The 24,973-nt window shown below is 56.8% G+C and overlaps 2 protein-coding genes across 3 annotated transcripts; one reads left to right on the forward strand and one right to left on the reverse strand.

Moving 5' to 3' along the window:
* Positions 1 to 69: 69 nt before the first annotated feature.
* On the reverse strand, positions 70 to 2,233 carry LOC118501454 (formin-like protein 5). Its single transcript, XM_036030023.1, has 3 exons — positions 2,106 to 2,233; positions 1,143 to 1,628; positions 70 to 942 (listed from the first exon to the last, which is right to left on the reverse strand). The coding sequence occupies exons 1-3, from the start codon at positions 2,231 to 2,233 to the stop codon at positions 411 to 413; spliced, it is 1,146 nt and encodes a 381-aa protein (XP_035885916.1). The 3' UTR covers positions 70 to 410.
* CAPN1 (calpain 1) lies at positions 1,275 to 24,767 on the forward strand. Of its 2 annotated transcripts, none has more exons than XM_028515714.2 (22): positions 1,275 to 1,405; positions 2,665 to 2,932; positions 3,092 to 3,161; positions 3,430 to 3,548; positions 5,109 to 5,242; positions 5,337 to 5,505; positions 6,238 to 6,321; positions 6,617 to 6,702; positions 7,028 to 7,102; positions 7,240 to 7,400; positions 17,658 to 17,836; positions 18,735 to 18,746; positions 19,493 to 19,704; positions 19,800 to 19,839; positions 20,414 to 20,479; positions 20,568 to 20,625; positions 21,930 to 21,994; positions 22,416 to 22,484; positions 22,730 to 22,808; positions 23,228 to 23,344; positions 23,613 to 23,671; positions 24,008 to 24,767. In XM_028515714.2, the coding sequence occupies exons 2-22, from the start codon at positions 2,666 to 2,668 to the stop codon at positions 24,032 to 24,034; spliced, it is 2,148 nt and encodes a 715-aa protein (XP_028371515.1). In that variant the 5' UTR covers positions 1,275 to 1,405; position 2,665; the 3' UTR covers positions 24,035 to 24,767. The 2 variants fall into 2 exon arrangements, with proteins under 2 accessions (XP_028371515.1, XP_028371514.1); XM_028515713.2 differs by lacking the exon at positions 1,275 to 1,405 and adding an exon at positions 1,596 to 2,012.
* The last annotated feature ends 206 nt before the right edge of the window (positions 24,768 to 24,973 follow it).

The following is a 24,973-nucleotide window of genomic DNA, read 5'->3' on the forward strand; positions in this document are numbered from 1 at the left end:
CCAGCTCTTCTTCCAGTTAGTTATGGGGTGATAGTGAGTCGATGTCTGCCTCCTAGCTGTATTCCTCTCATGCCCCGGCCAACACAATGCCTTGGACACCTGTAAGAGGTGACCAGTGCCTTGGGTGAACAATGGACCGCAGTCAGGAGGAGCGACTTTTGTGAAAGTAATTCCGGGGACTGTGGGACCCTAGGGAGAACCGGAGTGCTTTGGCTTGGTGGGAGGGGTGGCCTTTGCTCTCCCAGGTCCCTGTTCCCTGCGACCTAATCACAAGGATACTTGGAGTTTCCCTCAGTGGCCTGGATTCTCCTGGCCTCTGCATCTCCCGCTGTTTCCTGCGAGGAACACCCTCTCCTGCACCGCATTCACTACCTGGTGAACTCCCGCTTGTCCATCAGGACTCAGCTTTCTTAATCCCCAGACTGGCCCGGCAGAGCCCCCTTCGCCAGCAGGAGCTGCTCTGCCTCAGTCCTGAGTCTGCTGTGCGAAGACCCGCCAAGAGGTCTTGATTGGACACAAATGCTGAGCGGTGACGAGCCAGAGACCCCAGAGCTGTTCCAGCCCTGACTCACCAGGCGAGACAGCTCAGCAAGCCACGCCCTATCGGGCTCCAGTTTTCCTCCTTCGTCCAGTGGGAGTGACCGTGGGGGCAGATTAGAGGGGTGGCTCTTCACCTTCTCGGGGTCCTGCGTCCTAAGATCCTGGGACAGCTCTGCACTGTTCCCCCATAAAATGCTTGCGTGTGCACCTCCTAAGAGCTGCAGCAGCCGCTGGGCTGGGGCCCTCAAGGGCAAGGAAGAGACCTCAGCAGAGGGATCCCCGCGGTCCCCAGCTTTCCAACTTCGCGTTTCTTCAACTTCTTGCAGTTCGGGAGTTCGGGAGGCAGGATCTCCGGGTCCTGGGTGGGCCTGTCGTCCTGACCGTGGCCTCTGCCGCCCCCTACTGGGCAAGGCGGCCCATGTAGATGGGCGCTCCCCCGAGGGTAGGCTGAGGTCTAGGGGAAGAGGGCGGGGACGCCCGCCTCTCGCAGCTTCCCGCCGGGTCCACAAACCCCACAGTGTGCATGAGAAAGATGGGCCCCTACCATTGCTCAAATCCGTCCCGTTCGCTGCGAAGCCAAGCCGACAGGGGCAGGGACTCACCCAAGGTCATTCAGCGAGCCGCAGCCTGGGGGTGCCGGCTCCCTGCGCCCCGCCCAACGCAGGGACTCGCCAGGGCGCGGTAGAGGCGCCCGGAGCCTGCTCCCTAGGGCGAGGGGTGGGCGAGGGCGGCGAGCCGGCTGGGTCCCGGAGCTCAGCTGCAGCGCTGACCCGGCGGGCTGGGGCTGCCGTTTGCCGAGCGTCCCGCAGGGATCCGCTCGCCGCCAGCTCAGCCCCTGCGGGGAGCAGCTGCGGCACAGCCGGAGGTAATCTCGGCCGGGCGACTGCGGACTCCCGAGGGCGGGGGGGGGGTTAGGACAGCTGCGGCCGCGCGGGGGCGGGGGCGGGGCCGGGGCCGGGGAGGAGCCGGGGGCCCGGGGCTGCGGCCCGACGCCCGGGAATGCGCTCGGGGGCTGCCGTGCCGGGTGGGGCCGCCGGGCCCTGCAACACGAGCTGCTGCCCCTGGTTAAAAATACCCGCTGCCCTGCCCTGCCCCCTCCCCCCCCACCCGCGGTGCCCTTCCGTCCAGGCCCAGCCCTCCCCTCCCGGATTGGCGCTGGCCCCTCCCCGGGGACTACTCTGCCTTTTACTAATTTGCCCTCGCGCGGGGCTGGCGGCGGGCCGGGGGAGGAAGGGGCGGGAAGACACCGTGAGTGAGAGAGATAGTTGAAGAAGGTGCCCGAGAGATAAAGGAGAGCGGAGAGGAAGCAGGGTCGGAGCCTCAGGAGGAGGAGAAGAAAGAGGGAGGGCGGAGGGGCACGGGAGGAGGGCGGGGAGGAGCGCTCTTCCTGGTTGGGCCCTGCCCTGAGCTGCCACCGGGAAGCCAGCCGCCGAGACCGCAGCGACCCTCCCCCTCCAGCACTCCTCCTCCAGGTAAGGAGCTGAGTGGCAGGGCCGGGATTCTCGATCCCGGCCCCTGCTCGGGTCTGAGGGGCTGCCCAGACGCCCGCCCCAGCCTGCGGGCACCGCTGCCTCCCGAGGCTGGGCGGGGGCAAGGCCGGAGGGGAAGGGACCGAGGGCCAGCGCCGGATCACCCAGCGCGTCTCAGGGGCCTGGGGACCCGCCCCTGACTGCCCGGCGTTCTCAGCCCTCATGCCAGGGAAAGGGGCAGTGGGCAGGAGTTTGCCTGGTTTGGGGAGGGGTTTGCAGGCAGGCCAACAGGGTCTGAGAAGCCTTTCCCGGGATTTCCCACCTTCCTGGTTCCCTGTTACCTCTGGCCCCGACCTGCCCCACCTGGCCGGCCGGCAGACCACAGGACTGCAGGCCGAGGACAATGGGCGTCTGGGAAGGGAGAGGTGGTAGCAGTGCGTGGGAGTAGCGGGGTGGTGGCCCGCACACACCCAGGGCCTGGGGAGCTCCTTTCCTGGGAGCACCGGGAGGTGGCAGAATCCGGAATGCTGTGGGGGGGGAACAGTGATGTGGGGAAATGCCAGGTTTGGGGAGCGAGGGTGGGTGATAGCAGGCAGGAGCCCCAGTTCCAGACCTGGGGAGGCCTGGCTTCTGAGCAGGCCTGTCTGTCGCTCAGGATGGCCGAGGAGTTCATCACCCCGGTGTACTGCACCGGGGTGTCTGCCCAAGTGCAGAAGCTGCGGGCCAAGGAGCTGGGCCTGGGCCGCCATGAAAACGCCATCAAGTACCTGGGCCAGGACTATGAGCAGCTGCGGTCTCACTGCCTGCAGAGGGGGGCCCTGTTCCGCGATGACTCCTTCCCCCCAGTGCCCCAGAGCCTGGGCTACAAGGACCTGGGCCCCAACTCCTCCAAAACCTACGGCATCAAGTGGAAGCGTCCCACGGTAAGAGGGGCTAGCTTGGGTGGGACTCAGTTTACCCCCATCCCGAGTCCCCTAGTGGGGACTCCGAGTTCCCAGTAGGGAGCGGGGTCTGGGGTGGCTGGGCCCCCCCCCGTTTCCAGGAGGGGCTGGCCCAGAGACAGGACTCGGGGTCTCTTGCAGGAGCTGCTCTCAAACCCCCAGTTCATCGTGGATGGAGCCACCCGCACAGACATCTGCCAGGGAGCGCTGGGTAGGCCCGAGGGGTTCTGGGTGTTTCTCTCCCTAGGAGTTCCCCGAGCCCGTTTCTTCTGGCTCTGCCCCAGCCCCTCCCTTCTGCAAGCTCAGGCAGACTGGCTATCGGCGCTGGGGCCGGTTTTCCCAGATTCCTGGGGCTCTGCTGTAAGCTGAGGGGTATGCTTGCTTCCCAGGGAAGCCCAGGCTCTCCCCAGCACGGGCAAGCGTGTGCCCCTCGGGGAGCACATGAGCAGAGCGGGTCTGATGTGGGTTTCCCATCCCAGGGGACTGTTGGCTCCTGGCTGCCATCGCCTCTCTCACCCTCAACGACACCCTCCTGCACCGAGTGGTTCCGCACGGCCAGAGCTTCCAGGACGGCTACGCTGGCATCTTCCATTTCCAGGTGAGGCGCAGGGGGCGGGGGTGTGGGGGGGGGACAGCGGTAGCGGGTCCTGGAGGAGGTGAGGACTGAGGGCCCGCTGCTGTCTGAGGTTGGGGTGGCTCAGAGCCACCGCCTGCGGGGGCTAGTCCTCCCTCCGGAAAGTACGCGACCTCTCAATGCCATCTAGGGTCTGTCACGTGTGAAACGGTTGGGCAGCTATTTTGCAATTTTCCTGGGTGGTTGTGCACGTCGGGAAGACAGCGCTTGGAAGAATAGAAAGATCTCTGTTATCTCCTGTGAGACAAATCCTTTTACCTCCCCCAAGGTCTCGGTTTCCTCTTCTAAAAAAAGGGGGGGGCGGTTCTTCTGGGTGCACACCGGTGGCCCATCTCCCCTGTGGGGCCAGTCTCCTGCCCCCCACCCCTGCCGGACCTGGGCAACCTCAGGGCTCTGACAGAGCGCTGCAGAAAAGAAAGACTTGGGATTAAGTCTATTTAAGCCAGCTTTTCCTGCCATCGTTTTTGCATAACGAGCCCGTTTTTCAAGTCATACTAATGAATTCTTAATGAGCTGGTGTGGGGCAAGACACACCCCCGGCAACCCTGGATGAGACCCTCTGGCCCCACTGGGGCCAGCCGTGCCCTGGGGACTCCTGGGTGTCCTCCCTATTCCCTCTGGTCAGGGAGCCCCCTTAGCATACTCCATCTTCACCCACGTTGGGTCCCAGGAGACAGGGCACAGGACCCACAGGATCCCCAGGGTCCCCATGTGGTCCGTGTTGGCCAAGTGCCACACCTGCCCAGGCTGCTGCAGGGGCTCGGCCTCACCGCCCCTTTCCTTGCCCCCTTTCCTCACCCCTGCCGGCCTCTTTTGGCTGGTTCTATATTCCCACCGCCCCCCTGCCACACACACACACACACACACACACACACACACACAACCCCTGCCACATGGGTGCACCAGCTCCCCTTTCCCCCTTGTTCCTCACCCTTTCTTCCCCGTAGCACTGGGTCGCTTCTGGCCTCAGGCAACGTGACTCCTCCCCCAGGGAACCTGGCCCTCTGGCCGTCCGGCCTCTCGGAAGCAAACCCTGTGATTGCAGAAACCGACCCCGCCCATCTTGTGGCGGAAGGATCTGCATGTCACATTTTATGTTCACACCATTTTATATATGTATCCCTCCCCCACCCTTACCCACACACCCAGGCCCGGAACTCGGAGGGGAGAGGCGAGGGCGTGTCCTAAAGGGGGCTAGTTCGCAGAGGGAGAGCCCGGGAGCTTGCCAACCTCTCCATCCCTGCGGAGACACCTTGGTCTGTTTCAAAAAAAAAAAAAAAAATATCAGCAGTGCTGCCCTGTTCGGGCAGTTTTGCCCTCACGGTCGGGTTGGTTTTCCCCGCGAGAAAGGTACTGCTATTCCCTTTCGTGGACAGGGAAGCTGAGGCTCGGAGGGGGTGACTTCCTCTAGGAGATGCGACCTAGTAAGTGGCAGATGGAGGCTTGATGGCAGGCCTGGGGCAGGGGGTCCCGAAGCAGGTTCTCACTGCGCTCCCTCCCCTCCCCACCCCCACCCCCACACAGCTGTGGCAGTTTGGCGAGTGGGTGGACGTGGTTGTGGACGACCTGCTGCCCACCAAGGACGGGAAGCTGGTGTTTGTGCACTCTGCCCAAGGCAACGAGTTCTGGAGCGCCCTGCTGGAGAAGGCCTATGCCAAGTGAGTCGGGCAGGGCCCAGGGGACGGCCGCCGGCCGCCCCAGGGTGCGCCGTCCTGCGAGGCGCCAGAGCACTGACCTGGGGCACATCCGCAGGGTGAACGGCAGCTATGAAGCCCTGTCGGGGGGCAGCACCTCCGAGGGCTTTGAGGACTTCACAGGGGGCGTCACCGAGTGGTACGAGCTGCGCAAGGCGCCCAGCGACCTCTACCAAATCATCCTCAAGGCGCTGGAGCGGGGCTCCCTGCTGGGCTGCTCCATCGATGTGAGTGCGCCCCACCCACCCCCCACCTGTGACGCGAGCCTCATGGTCCAGCGGTGCCCTCTGCCGACCCGGCTCAGCCTCATCCTCCCCCGGCTTCACCCCACACCTGCATCCGCACTCAGCCTCAGCCACCCTTGCAGTCCCATCCTCCTCCTCCTCCTCCTCTGAGCCTGGCGTCATTGCTGTCCCCACACCTCAGACCTTGGCTCGTTTCCCTGGCCTTCCGCTCCTCGTTCCTGCCCTAACGTGATGCCCATCGCTGTCCAGTCCAACAGCCCAGACCTCCGCTGGTCCCGAGTCCCAGCTCCCCCCGCGCAGCCTCACTCCTGCACTCGGGGGAGCACTCGCTCCCCTCGCCGCTCTTGGGTCCCCAGGGCTCATCCTTGATAACAGGCTCCGCCCCCGCCGCCAGCTGCTTCCGCAACTCTAACCCCTGGGTTTGCACGGGGTCTGGCTAGCTCTGGCCAAATGCAGTGTCGGGGTGCCCAGGCCCCCACCCCTGGTGGCATTGTGGGGGAATTCCAGCAGCCCGCTTCCGGGGGCAGCATCTACATAGGGAGGTGTCGGGTTAGATGGGGTCGGAGCCCCTGCCTGCCACTCCCAGGAGCTGTCCTATGTACAAGGGGGACTGTCTGAGACCCAAGTGCTCAGGGCTCATCTCTTGCCTGGGGTTGGGGATGCTGACTGGGCCCTGGAACCTCGCCCCTGACCACAGCACATGTCCCTCTGCAGATCAGCAGCGTTCTGGACATGGAGGCCGTCACCTTCAAGAAGCTGGTGAAGGGCCACGCCTACTCCGTGACTGGGGCTAAGCAGGTACCACGGGGCCTTCCCTGCAGTCTGGTGCCCGCATCTTTGCCTGCCCTTGTCTGTCTGGCCTGTGACCAGGGCTGTGGGCGGGGCTGGCTGCGCTGTGGCAGCACCTCATCTGTCTCCTGGGGACTCTCGTTTGGAGGTGTTTATCTCGACCTATTGCCTTGAATCACTGTAGCTTGTGTACGGAGCGGCTCCTCCACTATGTTTCTGGTGGGGGCGGGGGCGGGGCGGGGGATGGGGAGGGCTGTTAAAGTGCACACCAGAAACTGGTGCTGATGGGAGCTCCGGGGAGCAGGTGAACTACATGGGCCAGATGGTGAGCCTGATCCGGATGCGGAACCCCTGGGGCGAGGTGGAGTGGACGGGAGCCTGGAGCGACGGGTGAGGGGCCATGGGCACTGGCCGGGGAGGCCCGGGAAGGCTGGTCAGTGCCTCTGGCATTTCTGCTCAGGGCCCTGCCAGCCTGGGGTGGGCTCAGGACTGAGCAGAGGGGCCGTCTTCCTGCTACTAGGTCTAGGCATGTGGGCCCTGTGCTCTGCTCATGAGCATCCTCAGGGCATCTGATCCGGCCCTGACAAGGCAACCCCTGGGCCTGGGATCTCGTGGCTTGATCGTCACCTGGGCTAGGGGAGGGCAGACCCCAGGGACAGAGGCCAGCCAGGTCAGTGCCCACCAGCCCTTGACAGGCAGGGCCTTCCCCCCACAGCTCCTCCGAGTGGAACAATGTGGACCCTTACGAACGGGAGCAGCTCCGGATCAAGATGGAGGACGGGGAGTTCTGGTGAGCAGCCCCCTCCTCCGTCTGGCCCCTCCAGAGCCCTCGCACCCCACTTCTCAAACCCCATAGACCCGGCCCGCACCCCATACCTGTGCGCCCTGGCTGGGGACCATGGCTCACCTCTGCACCTTGACCCCCAGGATGTCATTCCGAGACTTCATGCGCGAGTTCACCCGCCTGGAGATCTGCAACCTGACGCCCGACGCCCTGAAGAGCCGGCGGTACCGCAAGTGGAACACCACCCTCTACGAGGGCACCTGGCGGCGGGGCAGCACTGCGGGGGGCTGCCGGAACTACCCAGGTGACGCGGCCTCACGGGCGCGCAGGGCGCACGGGGTGGGGCCTGGGCGCTGCGGCCGCCTCTTCTCGCTGAGCCTCAGCTCCTCAGGCTGGAGATGGGGCTGGCTGTGCCGACCTCTCGGATCTGCTTTGAGCAGCCAAATGTTGAATGTCCTTGTGAGTTCTAAAGAGCCACGCTTGCCCTGCGGTCCGGGGCCTGAGCCCAGGGCGCTAGCCCGGGAGGAGACTTTGTTGCCATCGAGCCACTTCCTGTCACTCCTCAATCCCGGTCCTTCCTCCTGGTCCACGATCTTCCTCCCTGACCCCACTGTCACCTTTCCCCCGGCTTCTAGATCCATGTGGACGTCGTGTCCGCGGCCTGGCCTCTCAGTTCCTTATCCTCCCCCGCAGCAACCTCGTTCACTGTAGCTCAGCCACCACCCTGCGAGCCCCCGGGAGCCCCGCCCCCCCTTTCAGCCCCCTCCTGGCAGCCCTCAGGCTCCGTGACCTTGTGACCTTGCAGTCTGTTCAGCTCACTGCTCCTCCACTGTCCTCCCTCCCTCTGCACTGTCCTCCCTCCCCCACCCGTGCTCTCCTCTCCTGGCGTCTGGTTACCCTCGCCCCTGCAGACTCGGTCCGGCTCCCGGCTCCCTCTGCTCCTCTCAGTCGGCCCAGCCACCGTCCTCTCCCCCTGCTCCGGAACCACTGAATGTGGCTGGAGAGCAATCACCCAACCGGGCGTATTTTCCCTGTCCGTTCATACCCACAAACCTCAAATGAGCACTCTTCATGGCCCGGAGCCATTCCACTGCCAGTCAGCGCCGTCCCGCTGTCTCCATAAACCTCCCTCCACTGTTACTCATCAGGTGCACACCTGGCCGGGCATGTCATTGACAACAGACCTCGTCACGTGGGGCACCCCTCACATTCCCACCCTTTCTGGAACTGTGCCACCTTTACGGCGTTCTCTGCTGTGCCAGTGGCAGAGCTGTCCCTGCTCTGGGATACTCTGACCTCTGCCCCCGACCTCTGCTGGAGACCCCATTGGAGACCACGTTCTCCCCCACCTCTGGGAGCCTTTCCTTTCTCCATTATCACTTTTCTCCTGTCATTATGTGGAATCGTCTTCTTTTTTTTTTTTAATATTTTATTTATTTATTTTTAGAGAGGGGGAAATGGAGGGAGAAAGAGAAGGAGAGAAACATCAGTGTGTGGTTGCCTCTCACATGCCCCCTACTGGGGACCTGGCCCGCAACCCAGGCATGTGCTCTGACTGGGAATCGAACCGTCAACCCTTTGGTTCGCAGCCCGGTGCTCAATCCACTGAGCCACACCAGCCAGGGCTGGAATTGTCTGTCTTTTTTTTTTTTAATATCTTATTTATTTATTTTTAGAGAGGGAAGGGAGGGAGAAGGAGGGAGAGAGAGAAACAACAATGTGTGGTTGCTGGGAGCCATGGCCTGCAACGTAGGCATGTGCCCTGACTGGGAATCAAACCTGCGATGCTTTGGTTTGCAGCCCGGTGCTCAATCTGCTGAGCCACACCAGCTAGGGCTGGAATTGTCTGTCTTAAAGCAAAGCAAGCCTGTCTTGACCTCACTTCCCCACCCATTTCTCTGCTCCCCTTCAAAGCGGAATCTCTCAGGAATTGCCCCACTCCTGTTCTCCTTACGTCTAGCCCCGTCTTTACCCCTCTCTGGTCCAGCCGCCGTCCTCCTCACCGTGCTGCTGCAGCTGCCCTTTCCAGGGCCGCCCACAGCTGTGGCTCTGCCTGGCCCACCCACCGTGGCCGCTCTCATACCCTGCGTCCCCAGCCGCTCTCCGCATGTCCTTCTTCCTCCTCCTAGGGATCCAATCTCAGTTTTCCCCCAAATAGGGAACCATTGTTCCGTGTACCGTTTATTGAGACGTCTGTCCTCTCCTTGCCGCCCTGTAGTGCCAGCGCTCCCACCTGTGTGTGGGTCTCTTCGGGGCTCCCATGCGGTCCCTCAGCCTGTCCCTCAGCCCGGAGCACGAGGACTTAGCTGCCGTGGGTGTAGAAGCAGTCCTGCTATCGGGCGGGTTTCTTCTTTGGGAGTCCCTTAGGTATTCCCACATTTGGCTTTTCAGTGTGAATTTTAGAATCAACTCCCCAAGTCCTACCCAAAGTCATTCTGAGACTTGAACTTGGCATGGCATTGACCCTGTAGGTCGGTGTGGGCAGGACTGCCGTCTTTAGCATTTTGAGTTTTCTTACCCGAGAATGTGGTGCAGTCGTCCCTCCGAATCTGCATCTTTGCTTTTGGTGGTTTCGGTTACCCTCAGTCAACCGAGGTCTGAAAGTATGCGCTGGGAAATTCCAGAAAGAAACAATTCGTGAGCTGGAACTTGCGCACCAGCCTGAGTCGCGTGTGGCAGGCTGCCCAGGGCGGGAAGCACCCCTCTGCTTGGTCCGCCCGTGCTGTGTCCGCTACCTGCGCAGCGGCGGCCACTGGGTAGTGGTCTGGAGTGTCAGAGCCCCTGCCGCGGTGTCACTGTGCTCGGCACCCAGCGGCCCTTTCGGTGGTCTGCTGCTCCGTCACAATGCCTACGTCCCTACCTCACTGTGTCACACATCACTCGGGCACCGTGGCGTCCATGTCATCGTGAAAAGAAGGGTGAGTGCAGCGTGAGTTATTTTGAGAGCGAGAGCGCCTGCACGTCACATTTTGGTTTGTTTGTTTTTTTGTTTTTTGGGTTTTTTTTAAAGATTTTATTTATTTATTTTTAGAGAGGGAAGGGAGGGGGAGAGAGAGAGAGAGAGAGAAACATTAATGTGCGGTTGCTGGGGGTTATGGCCTGCGACCCAGGAATGTACCCTGGCTGGGAATCGAACCTGGGACACTTTGGTTCTCAGCCCGCGCTCAATCCACTGAGCTACGCCAGCCAGGGCTTGGTTTGTTTGTTTTAAAACCTTCACGTAACTTTTCTTACAGTGTAACATTATAACTGTTGTATTTTGTTAGAGGTAGTTGCTGGTAATCTCTTACTGTACCTCATCTGTAAATTAAACCTCACTGCAGGTATGTATCTATAGGCAAGCACGTAGACTACGCAGGGTTTGGCACCATCTGCAGGTTCGGGCGTTCACAGGGGTCCTGTAGCGCGTCTCCCACGGATCCGGGAAGACTTCTGCAGGTCTCCATTTATTTTGGCGCTCTCTAATGTCTTGCAACAAAACTTTGTAATTTTTATCAGCGAGAGCTCATACGTCTTTTGAGATTTACTCCTACAGACTCTTCCATCTTGTTGTTATTGTAAATAGTATCTCTTGCCCTGGCTGGTATAGCTCAATGGCCTGAGCGCAAGTTGCAAGCCAAAGGGTCGCTGGTTCGATTCCCAGTCAGGGCACATGCCTGGGTTGCAGGCCAGGTCCCCAGTGGGGGCCATGTGAGAAGCAACCACACATTGATGTTTCTCTCTCTTTCTCCTTCCCTTCCCCTCTCTAAAAATAAATAAAATGAAATAAAAAGAAATAGTATATCTCTTTTTAAAATTTTATTTATTTGTTTTTAGAGAGAGGTGACAGGAGGGAGAAAGAGGGGGGAAAACATTGATGCGAGAGAGAAACATTGGTTGGTTGCCTCTCATAAGTGCCCCAGCTGGGGCCAAGCCCACAACCCAGGCCTGTGCCTTAACCAAGAACCGACCAGCGACCTTTTGCTTTTCAGGATGACACCCAACCAACTGAGCCACACTGGTCAGGGCTAAATAGTATCTCTTTCTCTTTTTTAGAAAAGATTTTATTTATTTATATTTAGAGAGAGGGGGAGGGAGGGAGAGAAACTTGGATATGCGAGAGAAGCAGCTACTGGTTACCTTCTGCACGCTCCCAGCCGGAGTCCTGGACCGCAACCCAGGCATGAGCCCTGCCCGGAGAATAGAACCCGTGACCTGTTGGTTTGAGGGATGGTGCTCAACCCACTGAGCCACACTAGTCAGAGCAATAGTATCTCTTTTAAAATAACATCTCTCAAGGAAGAGTTTCTGATGCAGTAGCAAGTATTTGACCTGGTAAGTTTACTTTGTATCCAGCAAACTTGTTAAACTGATTCATTTTAAGGATTTATCTGTAGATTCTCTTTGGTTTTCTAATTGACAATGTAGCATCTGCAAATAATGACAAATTTATTTCTTTTTTTCCCATTCTTGTAACTTTTCTGATGCGTTCTTGTTTCACATGCTGGCCAGGACTGTAGAGTGTTGAATACAAATGGCTGTGTCCTACCCTGGCTGGTGTGCTTGCTGGATTGAGCACTGGCCTGCAAACTGAAAGGTCTCGGGTTCGATTCCCAGTCAGGGTTCATACCTGGGTTGCAGGCCAGGTCCTCGGGTGGGGGTGTCTGGGAGGCAACCGATCACTGTATCTCCCGCACATTGCTGTTTCTTCTTCCTCTCTTTCTCCCTCCCTTCCCCTCTCTCTAAAAGTAAATACATAAATCTATTTAAAAAGTAAAATAAATAAAATCTTTAAGAAAAAGAAATGGCCATATCCTCTCTTAAAGGAAAAAATTTTCACTAACTAAATCTTTACTGTAGGTTTTATCACTAAAAACTTTCCTACTCTCGGTTCTTTTGTAGATACCTTTTACCAGATTAATGCAATTTAACCTTACTAAGTACTTGTAGTTGTATTTATTATTATAATATACTTTTTTCTTTTATCTGTCCAATTGGTAAATCACATTTGCCACTTTTATAATATTAAATTAGCCTTATATCCTGAGATAAAAACAAGTTCCTTGCATAACATTTTTATACAATGGCTTTACGTCTGCATTCATGAGTGAGATTTGCCTGTCATTTTCGTTTCTTTATTTTTTTAATGATTTTATTGGGGTGACGGTGTTTAATAAAATTACATAGCTTTCAGGTGCATGATACTGCAACACATCATCTGTATATTGAACTGTGTGTTCACCACCCCAAGTCAGTCTCCTTCCCTCACCGTTTGCCCCCCTTGTCTCTCTCCAACCGCCCCCCCCCCACGCCTCTTTCCCTCTGGTCCTCACCGCACTGCTGAGTGAGATCACGTGGTACTTATCTTTCTCTGACTGGCTTATTTCACTTAGCATAGTGCTTTCCAGGTCCCTCCATGCTGTCGCAAAGGCTAAGATTTCCTTCTTTTTATGGCTGTGTAATTTTCCTTTCCTTTTTTTTAAAGTTACATTTTTTAAAAAGATATCATTTACTTTTTTTAGAGAGAGGAAGGGAGGGAGAAAGAGAGGGAGAGAAACATCCATGTGTGCTTGCCTCTTGAGTGTCCCCTGCTGGAAACCTGGCCCGCAACCCAGGCATGTGCCCTGACTGGGAATTGAACCAGCCAGTCTTTTGTTCACAGGTCGGCACTCAAGCCACTGAGCCACACCAGCCGGGGTTAATTTCCTGTTCTTATTACTGAACTTGTGTAGTGTTGGTATCGGTGCTATATTTATAGTTGGCTTCTAAAGTGAACTGGGAAGTGTTCTCTGTTTTTTTTTTTTTTTTTCCTGTTTTCTAAAAGAGTTTACATGAGGTAGGGAGGATTTGTTGCTGGAAAGTTCAGTGGAACCGGTCTGTAGAGCTGTCCGGCTGCTCTTTTTTTTGTGTGAAGATTAACTTTTGATATCGTCTTTGATGGTGATAGGGTTATTCAGGTTTTCTATTTCCTCTTGAGCCTATTTTGATGAGTTGTATTTTTTAGTTTATCCTTCGTATCTGTTTTCAAAATGATTAATGTAAAGTAATCCTTAATATATTCTGATGACTCGTGTGTTGCTGTCCTTTCTGTGTTCACAGTGTTGCTTATTTGCACTGCCTCCTTAAAAAAAAATTATTTACTTATTTATTTATAGAGAGAAGGGAAGGAAGGGTAAGAAACATCAATCCATTGCCCATTACATGCCTCCAAGTGGGGACCTGGCCCATAACCCAGGCATGTGCCCTGACTGGGAATCGAACCAACAACCCTTCAGTTCATAGGCTGGCGGGTATTCAATCCACTGAGCCACACCAGCCAGGGCTCTTTTTTTTGTTGTTTTTTAAAGATTTTATTTATCCTTAGAGAGAGGGGAAGGGAAGGAGAAAGAGAAGGAGAAAAACATCGATGTGTGAGGGAAACATTGATGAGTTGCCTTTGCATGCTCCCCATCTGGGTACAGACGCTGCAGTCCAGGCACGTGCCCTGACCAGGCAATGGAACTGGTGACCTTTCACCTCGAAGGGGCGATGCCCACCCAGCCGAGCCGCGCCAGTCAGGGCCGCTCTGCCTCCCTGTCTTTGTTAGTCTTGTGAGACATTTGTCGGTATTAGACATTACCAAGACATATCTTCTGACAGTTGATCCTGTGTATAGTATTTTTTTCTTTCATTTTTGCTTTTCTGTTCCTTTGCTTTCTTTGGACTTATTTTTAAATTTTATTTTATGACTTCGTAAATTAGAGGCTTATTTCATTAATTTGGTTTTTTTTAAATACATATATAAGCTCACTATATAAGCTCATAAGGCAATAAATCTCCCTTCAAATGTCTCTTTATTTTATTTTTTAAAAAATATTTTAAGCCCTGGCTTGTGTAGCTCAGTGGATTGAGTTGCGGCCTGAGAACTAAAGGGTCGCTGGTTCGATTCCAAGTCAGAGCACATGCCTGGGTTGCGGGCCAGGTCCCTAGTTAGGGACCACACATTGATGTTTCTCTCCTCTTTCTCTCCCTTCCCTTCTCTCTCTAAAAATAAATAAATCTTTAAAATATATTTTTTATTTATTTTTAGAGGGAGAGAAAAAGAGGAAAACATCGAGTCATTGCCTCTCACATGTGTCCTGACCAATGTATCTTCGAGTTACACAATTTTGATACATAATTTTTAAAAGAATTGTGACAATTCACATACCATAAAATTCAGGCTTTTTCTTTTTTTAAACGATTTTATTTACTTGTTTTTAGAGAGCGGGGAAGGGAGGGAGAAAGAGAGGAAGAGAAACAACAATGTGAGAGAGAAGCCCCAATCAGCTGCCTCTTGTATGTACCCCATTCAGGGACCGAACCTGCAACCCGTGCACGTGCCCTGACTGGGAATTGAACCGGCGACCTTTCACTTTCTAGGATGATGCCCAACCCACTGAGCCACACTGGCCAGGGCAAAATTCAGTCTTTTAATGTGTACATTTCAGTGGGTTTTAGTATATTCTCAGTGCTGTGAAGTCATCACCATTATCTAATTCCAAACCATTTTCACCACCCCCAAAGGAAACCCTGTATCCATTCGTGATCACTCCGAGTCCTCTCTCCCCCAGCTCCTGGCAGCCGCTAATCTGCTTTTTTGTCTCTATAGTGTTGCCTTTTCTGGAGATTTCATATAAATGGAATTATACAATATGTAACCTTTTGTGCCTGGTTTATTTTCCTTAACACAGTATTTTCAAAGTTCGTCTACATTGTAGCATATATCAATAGTTCCTTTCATTTTTATGGCTGGATACTATTCCATGATATGGGTAGACCTCATTTTGCCCATTCATCCATCAGTCTACGAACATTTGGGTTATTTCCAGTGCTTGGCTATCATGGACAGTGCTGCTGTGGACATTCACGTGCACGTGTTTGTGTGAGCCTGTGTTCTTCTGGTCTGTAAGTAGGAGGTGGACACGACTAGGTTGTAGAGTATTCCGACGGTTAACTTGGAGGAACTGCCACTGTTTCTAAGGTGGCGGCACCAGTTTACATTCCCGCTAGGGATATCTGAGGGTTCCAGTTTCCCTAGATCCCTGCCAACACTTGTTATCGTCCATCTTTCTTATTGTAGCCCTCTTAGAGGGTAGAAAGCGGTATCTCATTGAAGTTTTGATTTGCTTTTCCTAATGACTAATGATGTGGAGTACCTTTTCATGTATTTCTTTATTGGCCATTTGTTTATCTTTCTTCAGTGTCTATTCATAGTTTATCACAAATGTTTGTTGGATTTTGTCAAATGCCTTTTCTCTGTCAATTAAGATGATCGTGTGTTTTTTCCCTTGTTCCGTTCATGTGCTGCATTACACTGGTTGGTCTTCATATGCTGATCTGTCCTTTCATTCTTAGGACTAAAGCCTAGTTCATGTTATATAATCCTTTTTGGAATACATTTTTATTTTATTTTATTTTTAAAAATTTTATTTATTGATGTTTAGAGAGAGAGAGAAGAAAGAAGGGGGAGAGAGAAAGAAAGAAGGAGAAACATAAATATCAATTTGTTGTTCTACTGGTTGATTCTTGCACGTGCCCTGACCGGGGATTGAACCTGCAACCTTGGTGTGTTGGAACCATGTTCTAACCCACTTGGCTACCTGGCCAGGACTCTATAATCCCTTTAATATACTGTTGGATTTGGTTTGATGGTATTGTGTTAAGGATTTTTATATTGCTATTCATATGTGATACTGGTCTGTAATTTTCTTGTGATATCTCTACTTGGCTTTGGTACCAAACAAATCTATGGATTTGCCTGTTCTGGACAATACACTTTAACGTACATGCAATCACACAGCAGGTGGTTCTTTGAGGCCGTGGCTTCTTTTACTTAGCATGCCTGTACGGTTGGTTCATCATGTCACGGTGTCGATCAGCACTCCATTCATGTTTCCTGTCGAATACTATTCCTTTGTTCAGTTACACCACATCTTGTTTGTCCATCCATCAGCTCATGGGAAATTGGGTTGTTTCTCCCATTTGGCTTGTATAGATAGCGCTGCTATGAAATTCACATACAGGTTTCTGTGTGGACGTACATTTTCATTTCTCTGGGGCGCACACCTAGGAGCGGAATTGCAGGGTCATGTGGTAGGTCTAAGTCTGACCATTTGAGGGTCGGCCAGGCTATTTTCTCAAGTGGCTGCACCTCTTCATGTTCCCATCAGCTGTGTGCGAGGTTCTGATTGCTCCGTGTCCTGGCGAACACTTGTTACTACATACCTTTTTTATTAATGTCGACTTTGTGGGGGGGCAGGGGGGACGCTGTGCCTTCTTAGTGCCTTTAAAAAGAGATTTTGCATATTCCATCCAGCACTTGGTTTTCTGCAGGGGAGTTGTTTAGGGAGGTTTAGGGAATCACCAAACTGTCAGAAATGCAAGTCCCATCACCCTTTGCAGCTCTGTGGCCTCTTATGAGACCTGCTTTCTCTCACCCTCTTCTTCTCTTTTTAAAAATATTTTACTTATTTATTTTTAGAGAGAGTGGGAGGGAGGGAGAAAGGAAGGGAGAGGAACATCAGTGTGTGAGAGAGACATTGATCAGTTGCCTCAATGCCTCCCACTGGGGACCTGGCCCGAAACCCAGGCATGTGCCCTGACTGGGAATTGAACCAGTGACCTTTTGGTTTTCAGGCTGGTGCTCAATCTGCTGAGCCACACCAGCCAGGGCTCTCACTGACCACGGAGTAGCTCTAGCCATCTTTTAAAATCCTAATCCATTTTAGGTATAGTAAATTCATCAAAACCTTTAGCAAGATTAAAATAAATTTTTTAAAAAATGAAATCCTGCTCTGGCTGGTGTGGCTCAGTTGGTTGGAATGTTGTCCCATAGCTGAAAGATTGCGAGTCTGACTCCCCATCCGAGCACATACCTGGGCAGTGGGTTCAATCCCCGGGTGAGGCGCATATGGGAGGCAACTGATCCACTTCTCTCCCTTTCATCAGTGTTTTTCTCTCTGCCTTCCTCTCTCCCTCTCTCTCTAAAAGCAATGAAAAAATGTCTTCGGGTAAGGGTTAAAGAAAAATTAAATCCCAGTCCCTAATCCAGTCATGCCCTCCCATGCAAGTCTGTGGAAGGCCCTCTTGCTCTTTGATTCAACCCACACTCCTCACCGCCGCCCTGCTCCTGGCTCCTGCAAAACCTCGGGCGCCTGCCTGGAGCCCAGAACCTCCTTAAGACAGTGTCCTGGCCGTCCTCTCCTGTGGGGGCGGGGTGGGGGGGCGCTGGTTTACTCCTCCCTCTGCCTGAGCCCCGCCTCCCAGTGTTTTCCCAGGGCTCCGCCTCGCTTCTCGGCTCAATGCCACCTCCAAGATGCCTTTCCTGACTCACTCCGGCTTACTCTCTGTAACTGTTCTGTGAATTAACCCGCTCGTACTTGGCCTCCCCTATCGGAACGTGAACTCTCGAGGGGGCAGCACTGTGCGTGTGTCCCCCTGCACGGGGCACCCTGTGGGCACTCGGTAATATTTGGTAAATGAATGACTGGATGAATGGGCGGACACCTGGAGGAGGAGGAGGAGGCTTGAGGCTCTGATCGCAACCTCTTCTCCTTTGCAGCCACCTTCTGGGTGAACCCCCAGTTCAAGATCCGGCTGGAGGAGACGGATGACCCGGACGACGACTACGGGGGTCGAGAGTCAGGCTGCAGCTTCGTGCTGGCGCTCATGCAGAAACACCGCCGCCGCGAGCGCCGCTTCGGCCGCGACATGGAGACCATCGGCTTTGCAGTGTACGAGGTGAGCGCTCCTGATGGGCCCAGAGCCCGGCTGCAAAAGCCCGGCTCCCGCCCACTGCAGGCGAGAGATCCGACAGGGGGCGCCCGAGGACACCGCTGCTGTCACAGGCCCATCCTGAGCCCCTGGGGTGAATCAGGCCCCCGAGGCAGGAGGCTGAGCCCAGGGAGGCACATGCTGAGGCCCTCTCCGCCGGACTTGAGACGGGCAGGGGCCTAAAGTTTATCTTGTGAGGCAGGGGGAAGGGGAGGAAGGTGTTTGGCCAGGAGAGGGGAAGCCTCTGGGATTCTTTCCCGTTCTCACAGGCCAGGAGGCCGCTGGTGGGAAGCGGAGCTGACCTGGCTGACACCTGGAAGGCAGCTTCTGGGGCCAGATCTTGGCTCACCTTAAGAAGGAAGTGGGCGAGTGGGTTGCCCGGGAGGAGTTGTGAGCTCCCTGTCTGGGAAGTGTGTAAGCAGAGGCTGGTGTGGAGGTGTATGATACACCTGCACTGTGCCCCAGACAGAAACCCCAGACCTCCCTGGTGGGGGTAAAGGGTGACCGCAGCCTCGGCCTGGACCCAGAGCCCCTGGCGGCAAATGGACCTCTGATGCCCCCGGGCTGAGGGACATTGCCGTTGGCCACCCTGGGGGCTGTCCCGGGGGCTCCGGCTCAGAGCTGAGGCCCCGGGACATTTCACGGACACAGAGGATCTTGCCTGCCCCCTCACCCCCGGGTTCCAAGTGTCCCTCTGTGGTGTGAAGACAGGCCTGGGTCACCGCTGGCCCCAGGCCCGGGGCCCTGCCTTCTGGTCTCGTCATTCCCATCTTAAGAACTCAGGGCCCCTCCCCAGGATGGACTGCACCCTCTGGCCCTGGGCTGGCGACTTCTCTAACCTCTAACTTTCCTGTCTCCCTTGCAGGTCCCCCCGGAGGTAGGTGTGGCATGTGACTCACCTGGATTTCCTCGTCCCTGCACACGCATGCCTGACTGACGGTGCTCAGAGGGAGGCAGGATGGGGGCAGGCCCCACACAGAGGGAACTAGGAGGTCACCTCGTTTCACTGCTCACAAGATGCCTGCCGTTCAGGGGGCAGAACAGAGTGCTCTGCTGGGTGCCAGAGCAGTAGCAAGTGATGGAGCTGGATTCGAACCCTGGCCTCCAGAGCCCTGCCCACTGTGCACACCCCAGGCTCTTCCTGTCTTACTGCTCACACTCCGTAACCGAAGTGTTGGCTGAGGCCTTCCAGGGCACTGGTTAGGAACAGGGCGGTGGATGGCCGATCATTCTGCACCCTTAAGCTCTAAGCCTCGGTGTCAGTGTCTGTGAAATGGGCTCAAGGGCACCTTCACAGGGCTGTCATGGGCGCTCAGTGAGGTGCCACGTGCAAACTGCCCTGTGGTGTCTGACAGGGAGGAAGCCCCGAGTGGTAATAAGGAGAATTGTTATTACATGGTTGTAGTATCTACATTCACCACCACCCTTGTGTAGTAGGCAGGGTTCCCACCCCCATTCTGCAGATAAGGAAACAGACAAAATGACTTTGTCAGGGCCACACAGCCTGTGGGGTACCCAGCCAAGACCCAGGTCTTGGAGCCTGGCCTCTGGGTCTGGGGGCAGCGCCTAAGGGTGGGCCGAGCAGGCAGCTGCAGCCCCCGCTCCCTCCTTCCCATCCACCAGCTGGTGGGCCAGCCAGCTGTGCACCTGAAGCGTGACTTCTTCCTGGCCAACGCGTCTCGGGCCCGATCAGAGCAATTCATCAACCTGCGGGAGGTCAGCACCCGCTTCCGCCTGCCTCCCGGGGAGTACGTGGTGGTGCCCTCCACCTTCGAGCCCAACAAGGAGGGCGACTTTGTGCTGCGCTTCTTCTCGGAGAAGAGCGCCGGGACCGAGTGAGTTGTGCCCCGCCCCCCCCCCCCTGCGTCCCGCTCCCCAAGGCCTCCCTACTCCCTGCTGACCGGCCCCCCTTTCTCCCCACCCTCTACAGGGAGCTGGACGACCAGGTCCAGGCCAACCTTCCTGACGAGGTGCGTGCCCTGGCCCCACCAGGCCTTTCCCCTCTCCCTCCCCCTGGCTGTGTGAGGGGAGCCTGGGGCCCTGTGCCCAGGGCCCCAGGTGGCAGGGCAGGGCCCCTTCTGGCAGGAGCCACAGCGGTAATACCGAGCCCTCGTTGGCCCAGCACCTCGCCGTCTGCAGAGCGCCTGGTGTCCCCGTGCTCTCGCTCTCTGCCGCGTCTGCGCTGAGGCCTTTCCCCAGGTCTCCCTGTTTCCTCCACGACACTGTCAGCATCCTGTCAGCGTCTCCCCTCTCAGTGGGGAACTCAGGTTCAGAGAGGTTAAGGAATTTGCCCAGGGTAGCCCAGCAGGGAGCCAAAGCTCACCGGTCACTGGGTCAACTGCTGCCTCCTCGTTTAGGCCACAAGAATCCCGGGCAGGGGTGCAGCGGGGGCTAGATTCCCGCTCTACAGATGAGAAGAGTGAGGCTCAGAGAGGCGAAGTGCCACGTAGCTAATGAGTAGTCCCAGCCCTGCCGCTAGCTGCTGCCCACCTAGCGGCCGGGCTGGGGCGTCCCTGACCTGCCCCTCCCCCTCCCTCCGTCCAGCAAGTGCTCTCGGAAGAGGAGATCGACGAGAGCTTCAAGGCCCTCTTCAGACAGCTGGCAGGGGAGGTAGGTGGGGGCGCGGTGCAGCGGGGCCTCCCGGGCACGGAGGGGCGGCTTCTCCCCAGGGCGGGTGCCATCCTCCCTTCTCCCGCAGGACTTGGAGATCAGCGTCAAGGAGCTGCAGACCATCCTCAACAGGATCATCAAAAAACGTGAGTGTCCCCAAGGAGCTGCTCTCCACGCTGCATCCTGCCGCCCCCCGCCCCGTGGTCTGCATGGGCGGGGAAACCTTGCACTGCCTTCCCGAGGCCGGCTCATCCGGCTTTCCTCCCAAACCCCTCCGCCATCCTGCCGGATCCCGTTCTCTGCGCTTGAGTGCGGTGCACTGGTGCGATTAGAAGCTCAGCCGCTGACAGCACCTTACAACCAACATACCGGACCCCCTCCTCCCCCCAGAGATGGGCCCAGGGCTACTCCCCGATGTGCACAACTGCAGGCAGCCGCCCCTCAACCTTCCCTTTGCTCCCACCCCTGCCCTCTGACCTCCAGCCTCCATCCATGCTCCTCCCTACCCGGAACCCCACCCCTCTTCTCACCCTGGAGCCTGCAGCTGACCCACCCCAGCTGAGGCCACCTTCGCCACGCAAGTGTCTGCCACTGCCACTTCGCACCTGTTTCATTTGACGCTGGTCTGATCGTGGTGCTGGTCTGGCTGTAGGGACACTGGCTTGATAGCTGAAAGACTTTAAACTGTTATTTCTGATCATATAAAAAGCACTACCGCACACTTGCACTGTCAGAGTTTATAGGCCAGGGGACGCGGGGACGTTGGCTCCCTGGTCCTGTCCTGCCAGCCGCCCCGCCTTGGGCAGGCCCAGGAAGCTCCCTGGGCTGGGGTGCTGGAACTCTGTTTTCTTTTTTTTTTTCTTTAAAATATAATCTTTGTTATTACTTTTTCATTACCATGTAGTCCCCTTACACCCCCTGCCCCCAGCAGTCAGCACACTGTTGTCCATGGCCATGAGTCCTTTTTCTTTTTCACTGAGCCCCTCCCCCCATCCCCCCTCCCCCGCCCACTAGCGGTCGTCTGCTCTCCATCTATGAGTCTGTCTCTGTTTCCCTTGTTAGTTCAGTTTGTTCATTAGATTCCACATATGAGTGAAATCGTGTGGTATTTGTCTTTCACTGCCTGGCTTGTTTCGTTTAGCATAATGTTCTCTAGGTCCATCCATGCTGTTGCAAAGGGCAAAATTTTATTCTTTCTTTACAGCTGACAAGAATCCCACTGTGTAAATGTCCCATAGTTGTTTTGTCCACTCATCTGTTGATGGACACTTGGGCTGCTTCCACCTCTTGGCGATTGTCAGTGACGCTGCAATGAGCATAGGGGTGCTTGCGTTCTGTTGAATTAGTGTTTTGGGTTCCTTTGGTTATAGTCCCAGAAGTGGGATCGCTGGCTCAAAAGGCAGATCTGGTTCTCATTTTCTGAGGAGTCTCTGGAACTCTCTTCTTACAGACAAAGACCTGCGGACCAAGGGCTTCAGCATGGAGTCCTGCCGCAGCATGGTGAACCTCATGGATGTATCCTGCCGTGGGGCTCGGGGTAGGGGGAGCAGGTGTGGGAGAGGCGCTGGGTGACCTGTCCTAGGAACAGTGCAGAGGAGGGGGCTGTGGAGTGGGGATGGTCCAGTGCCTTCCTGGGCATCGCCCCTTGATCAGGAGGGGGACTGAGTCACGGGGCTTGTGTCCAGCGAGAGGCGGAGCAGGGCTGGCACCCCTCAGGCCGGTGCGCTCTCTGCACGTGTCCCCAGCCCACCCAGACTCTGAGGACGGGGCAGACCCAGCCATGGGCTGACTCAGCCACGGGCTGACTGTACCTGGGTTTTGCCACTTCTCCCCTCGTCTGGTGCTCTCCGCGGCCAGGCTCCCCTTCTCCCAAGTTGCCTGCTCATGCCCCACGCCTGGTTGAAGCTGTGGAATTCTTTTCTTAACGGCTGCCCAGCGGGATGGTAACGGGAAGCTGGGCCTCGTGGAGTTCAATATCCTGTGGAACCGCATCCGGAATTACCTGGTAGGTGGACCCGCCAGCAGCGCCATGGCCCCCTCTGCAGCCTTCATCACAGCGGGGCCAGGCCGGGCTGCAGGCTGCGTGGACCAGGCCCTGCACCTCGGGGTGGCTTCCCTGGAGCCCACACACCCCAGCAACTGACCCACCTTTGGGGCCTGTCCCCTCCACTCTGAGCAATCCTCCACCCTGGGGCGGGCTGGAAGGCTGGCTGGCTCGGCCTGGCCCTCACCCTCTGCTCCCCACCCCAGTCCATCTTCCGGAAGTTCGACTTGGACAAGTCGGGCAGCATGAGTGCCTACGAGATGCGGATGGCCATCGAGTCTGCAGGTGAGGCCTGAGGGCAGCAGGTACCTGTGGAGCCCCAGGCCCCGGGCTGCTTCCCTGATGACTGGCCCTTGTCCCTGGGTGACGATGACAACAGTGATGATGAAGGCGGGGCTGTGGGAACAGCCATCTTCTCCCTTTTTCCCACGGTTTCTGAGCTAAGTGTTTCAGCAGCAGCTACTTTTGTAATCACTGCAGCTGCTGAGGACAGGGGCTTTTATTGTCTCCCTTGTGCACAAAAAGTGGCCTGGCCTGAGGCCGCACAGGCGGGGGTGGGGGGTGGGGTGTGCCACAGCCTTCAATGAGAGAGACCCAGGGCTCACCCTTGCAGCCCCACACTCCCTCCCTGTCCCCTTGGGCTGGGCTGGGCTGGGCTGGGCCCGGCCAGGCCCCCCTGGTTCTCACCTGCTGTCCTGGGCCAGGCTTCAAGCTCAACAAGAAGCTGTACGAGCTCATTATCACCCGCTACTCGGAGCCTGACCTGGCCGTGGACTTCGACAACTTCGTGTGCTGCCTGGTGCGGCTGGAGACCATGTTCCGTGAGTGTCCCCATTCGGCTCCCGCTCCCGACGTAGACCCTCCGTGGCCCGTACCAGGGAGGCGGAGGTCTCGGGGGGTTGGGCCCCCGAGTGCCAGGAGACCTGTGGGGTGGGGGTCCTCTCAGGCAGCAGGAAGAGCCTCTAATGGCTATGACTGGTGAGAGAGTTTGGGGTTCTGTGGGGAAGTGGGGGATGAAGTAGGAGGGGAGGCTTGTGAGAACGCCTCCCAGAATCCTCAGCCTCACGTAATCTTTTCTGCAATGCACAGGGTTTTTCAAAACTTTGGACACAGACCTGGATGGAGTTGTGACCTTTGACTTGTTTAAGGTGGGAAGCTCCCTTGGCCAGGCCGGGGAAGGTACTTGGGTGGTGGGGTGTTCTCCCCTCCTGGGGCTGGAGCCCGGGGTGTCTGGGTCCTGGGAAGAGAGCAGGGAGGGAGGGCCAGGCCCCTGGGGGACCTCTGCAGGAGCCAGCAGCTTGGTCTCCCGGCTGGGGGGGAGAGGAGGTAAGAAAGTATGCCCCCACCCCCATGGAGAGGACCCCTCTCTGACCTGCCTTCAGAGGGGCAGGAGAGAGGGCGGCCCCTGAGCCATGGGGCGGGGGCGCAGGCCCTGGGGTCGGCCCCGGCTGACCCCGCCCTCCGCCCTCCCCTGCACCCGGCAGTGGTTGCAGCTGACGATGTTCGCATGAGACAGCAGTTGCCCCCGCCGCGCTCCTCCCCCTCGGTCATCTGCCATGCCAAGCCTTCTCACCGCCCCGCATCGGGCCACGCCAGCTGCAAGTGCCTTCCTGGGAGCGGAGGTGGCCTCCTTCCTGTCCCTTCAGCTCCCCGCGCCGCGGCTCATCCGCGCTGGGCAGAGCTGTGTGGCCCGCCCTGCACTGAAGACCGTGGGCCCAGGTGGGCTTCCCCAGCCCCTCTCGTCGCCAAACCAGAAGGGCAGCTTCCGCTTGTTTCTGCCTCGGGGCAGGGTCCTGGGGAGCCGACAGCCCGGCCCCCCAGCATCCTGGCCTCCCAGCACCCTGACGAGACCACTCACCTGGCCTCACCTGCAGACTTTAAGCCGTAACCACTAGCTCTGCACAGTCTGTACCGTAGCGTGCGGAGCCCCTTCTCAGCCAGGGCTGGGCCGCCTTCCCGGGGCTGGGAATGCCTGTTCCTTCCTGTGCAGAAGCCAATGTCCCCTCTGCCCCACGGCCTGGCCCCCAGCCCTGTCTGCTGCCCAGGAGCCGCCCAGCCCAGGGATGGTCAGGCCTCCCCTCCGCCCCTCCCTCTCTCCCTCCCTCCTTTTTTATATCGGTGATGTTAAAGGGGACTTCGGGGGCTGGTGCACAGCTCATGGGGTGCCACAGGCACCTGGGTGTGGGGTGGGGGGACTCATGTTTCCATGTGGAGAAACCCCAAATAATAAAGGAAAAAGTCCCCCCCCATCTTGTCTCTGGAGTGTGTTTCTGGCCCAAACTGCTGCCTTGCCCTGCAGGGCTACCTGGGACCCTAGCAGTGTGACCCGGCAGGGCCTACACCCCCTCCCCACAGTCCTGGAGGCCTGACCCCTGCCTTCCCTGCGCTCCTGCCTGTGAGGCTTTGGCTGAAACCAAAACCCCCAGTTAGCGCAACCCTGACCCCCCAGG

The sequence above is a fragment of the Phyllostomus discolor genome, chromosome 6, assembly GCF_004126475.2.
Source record: "Phyllostomus discolor isolate MPI-MPIP mPhyDis1 chromosome 6, mPhyDis1.pri.v3, whole genome shotgun sequence".
In the NCBI taxonomy this organism is placed as follows: domain Eukaryota; kingdom Metazoa; phylum Chordata; class Mammalia; order Chiroptera; family Phyllostomidae; genus Phyllostomus; species Phyllostomus discolor.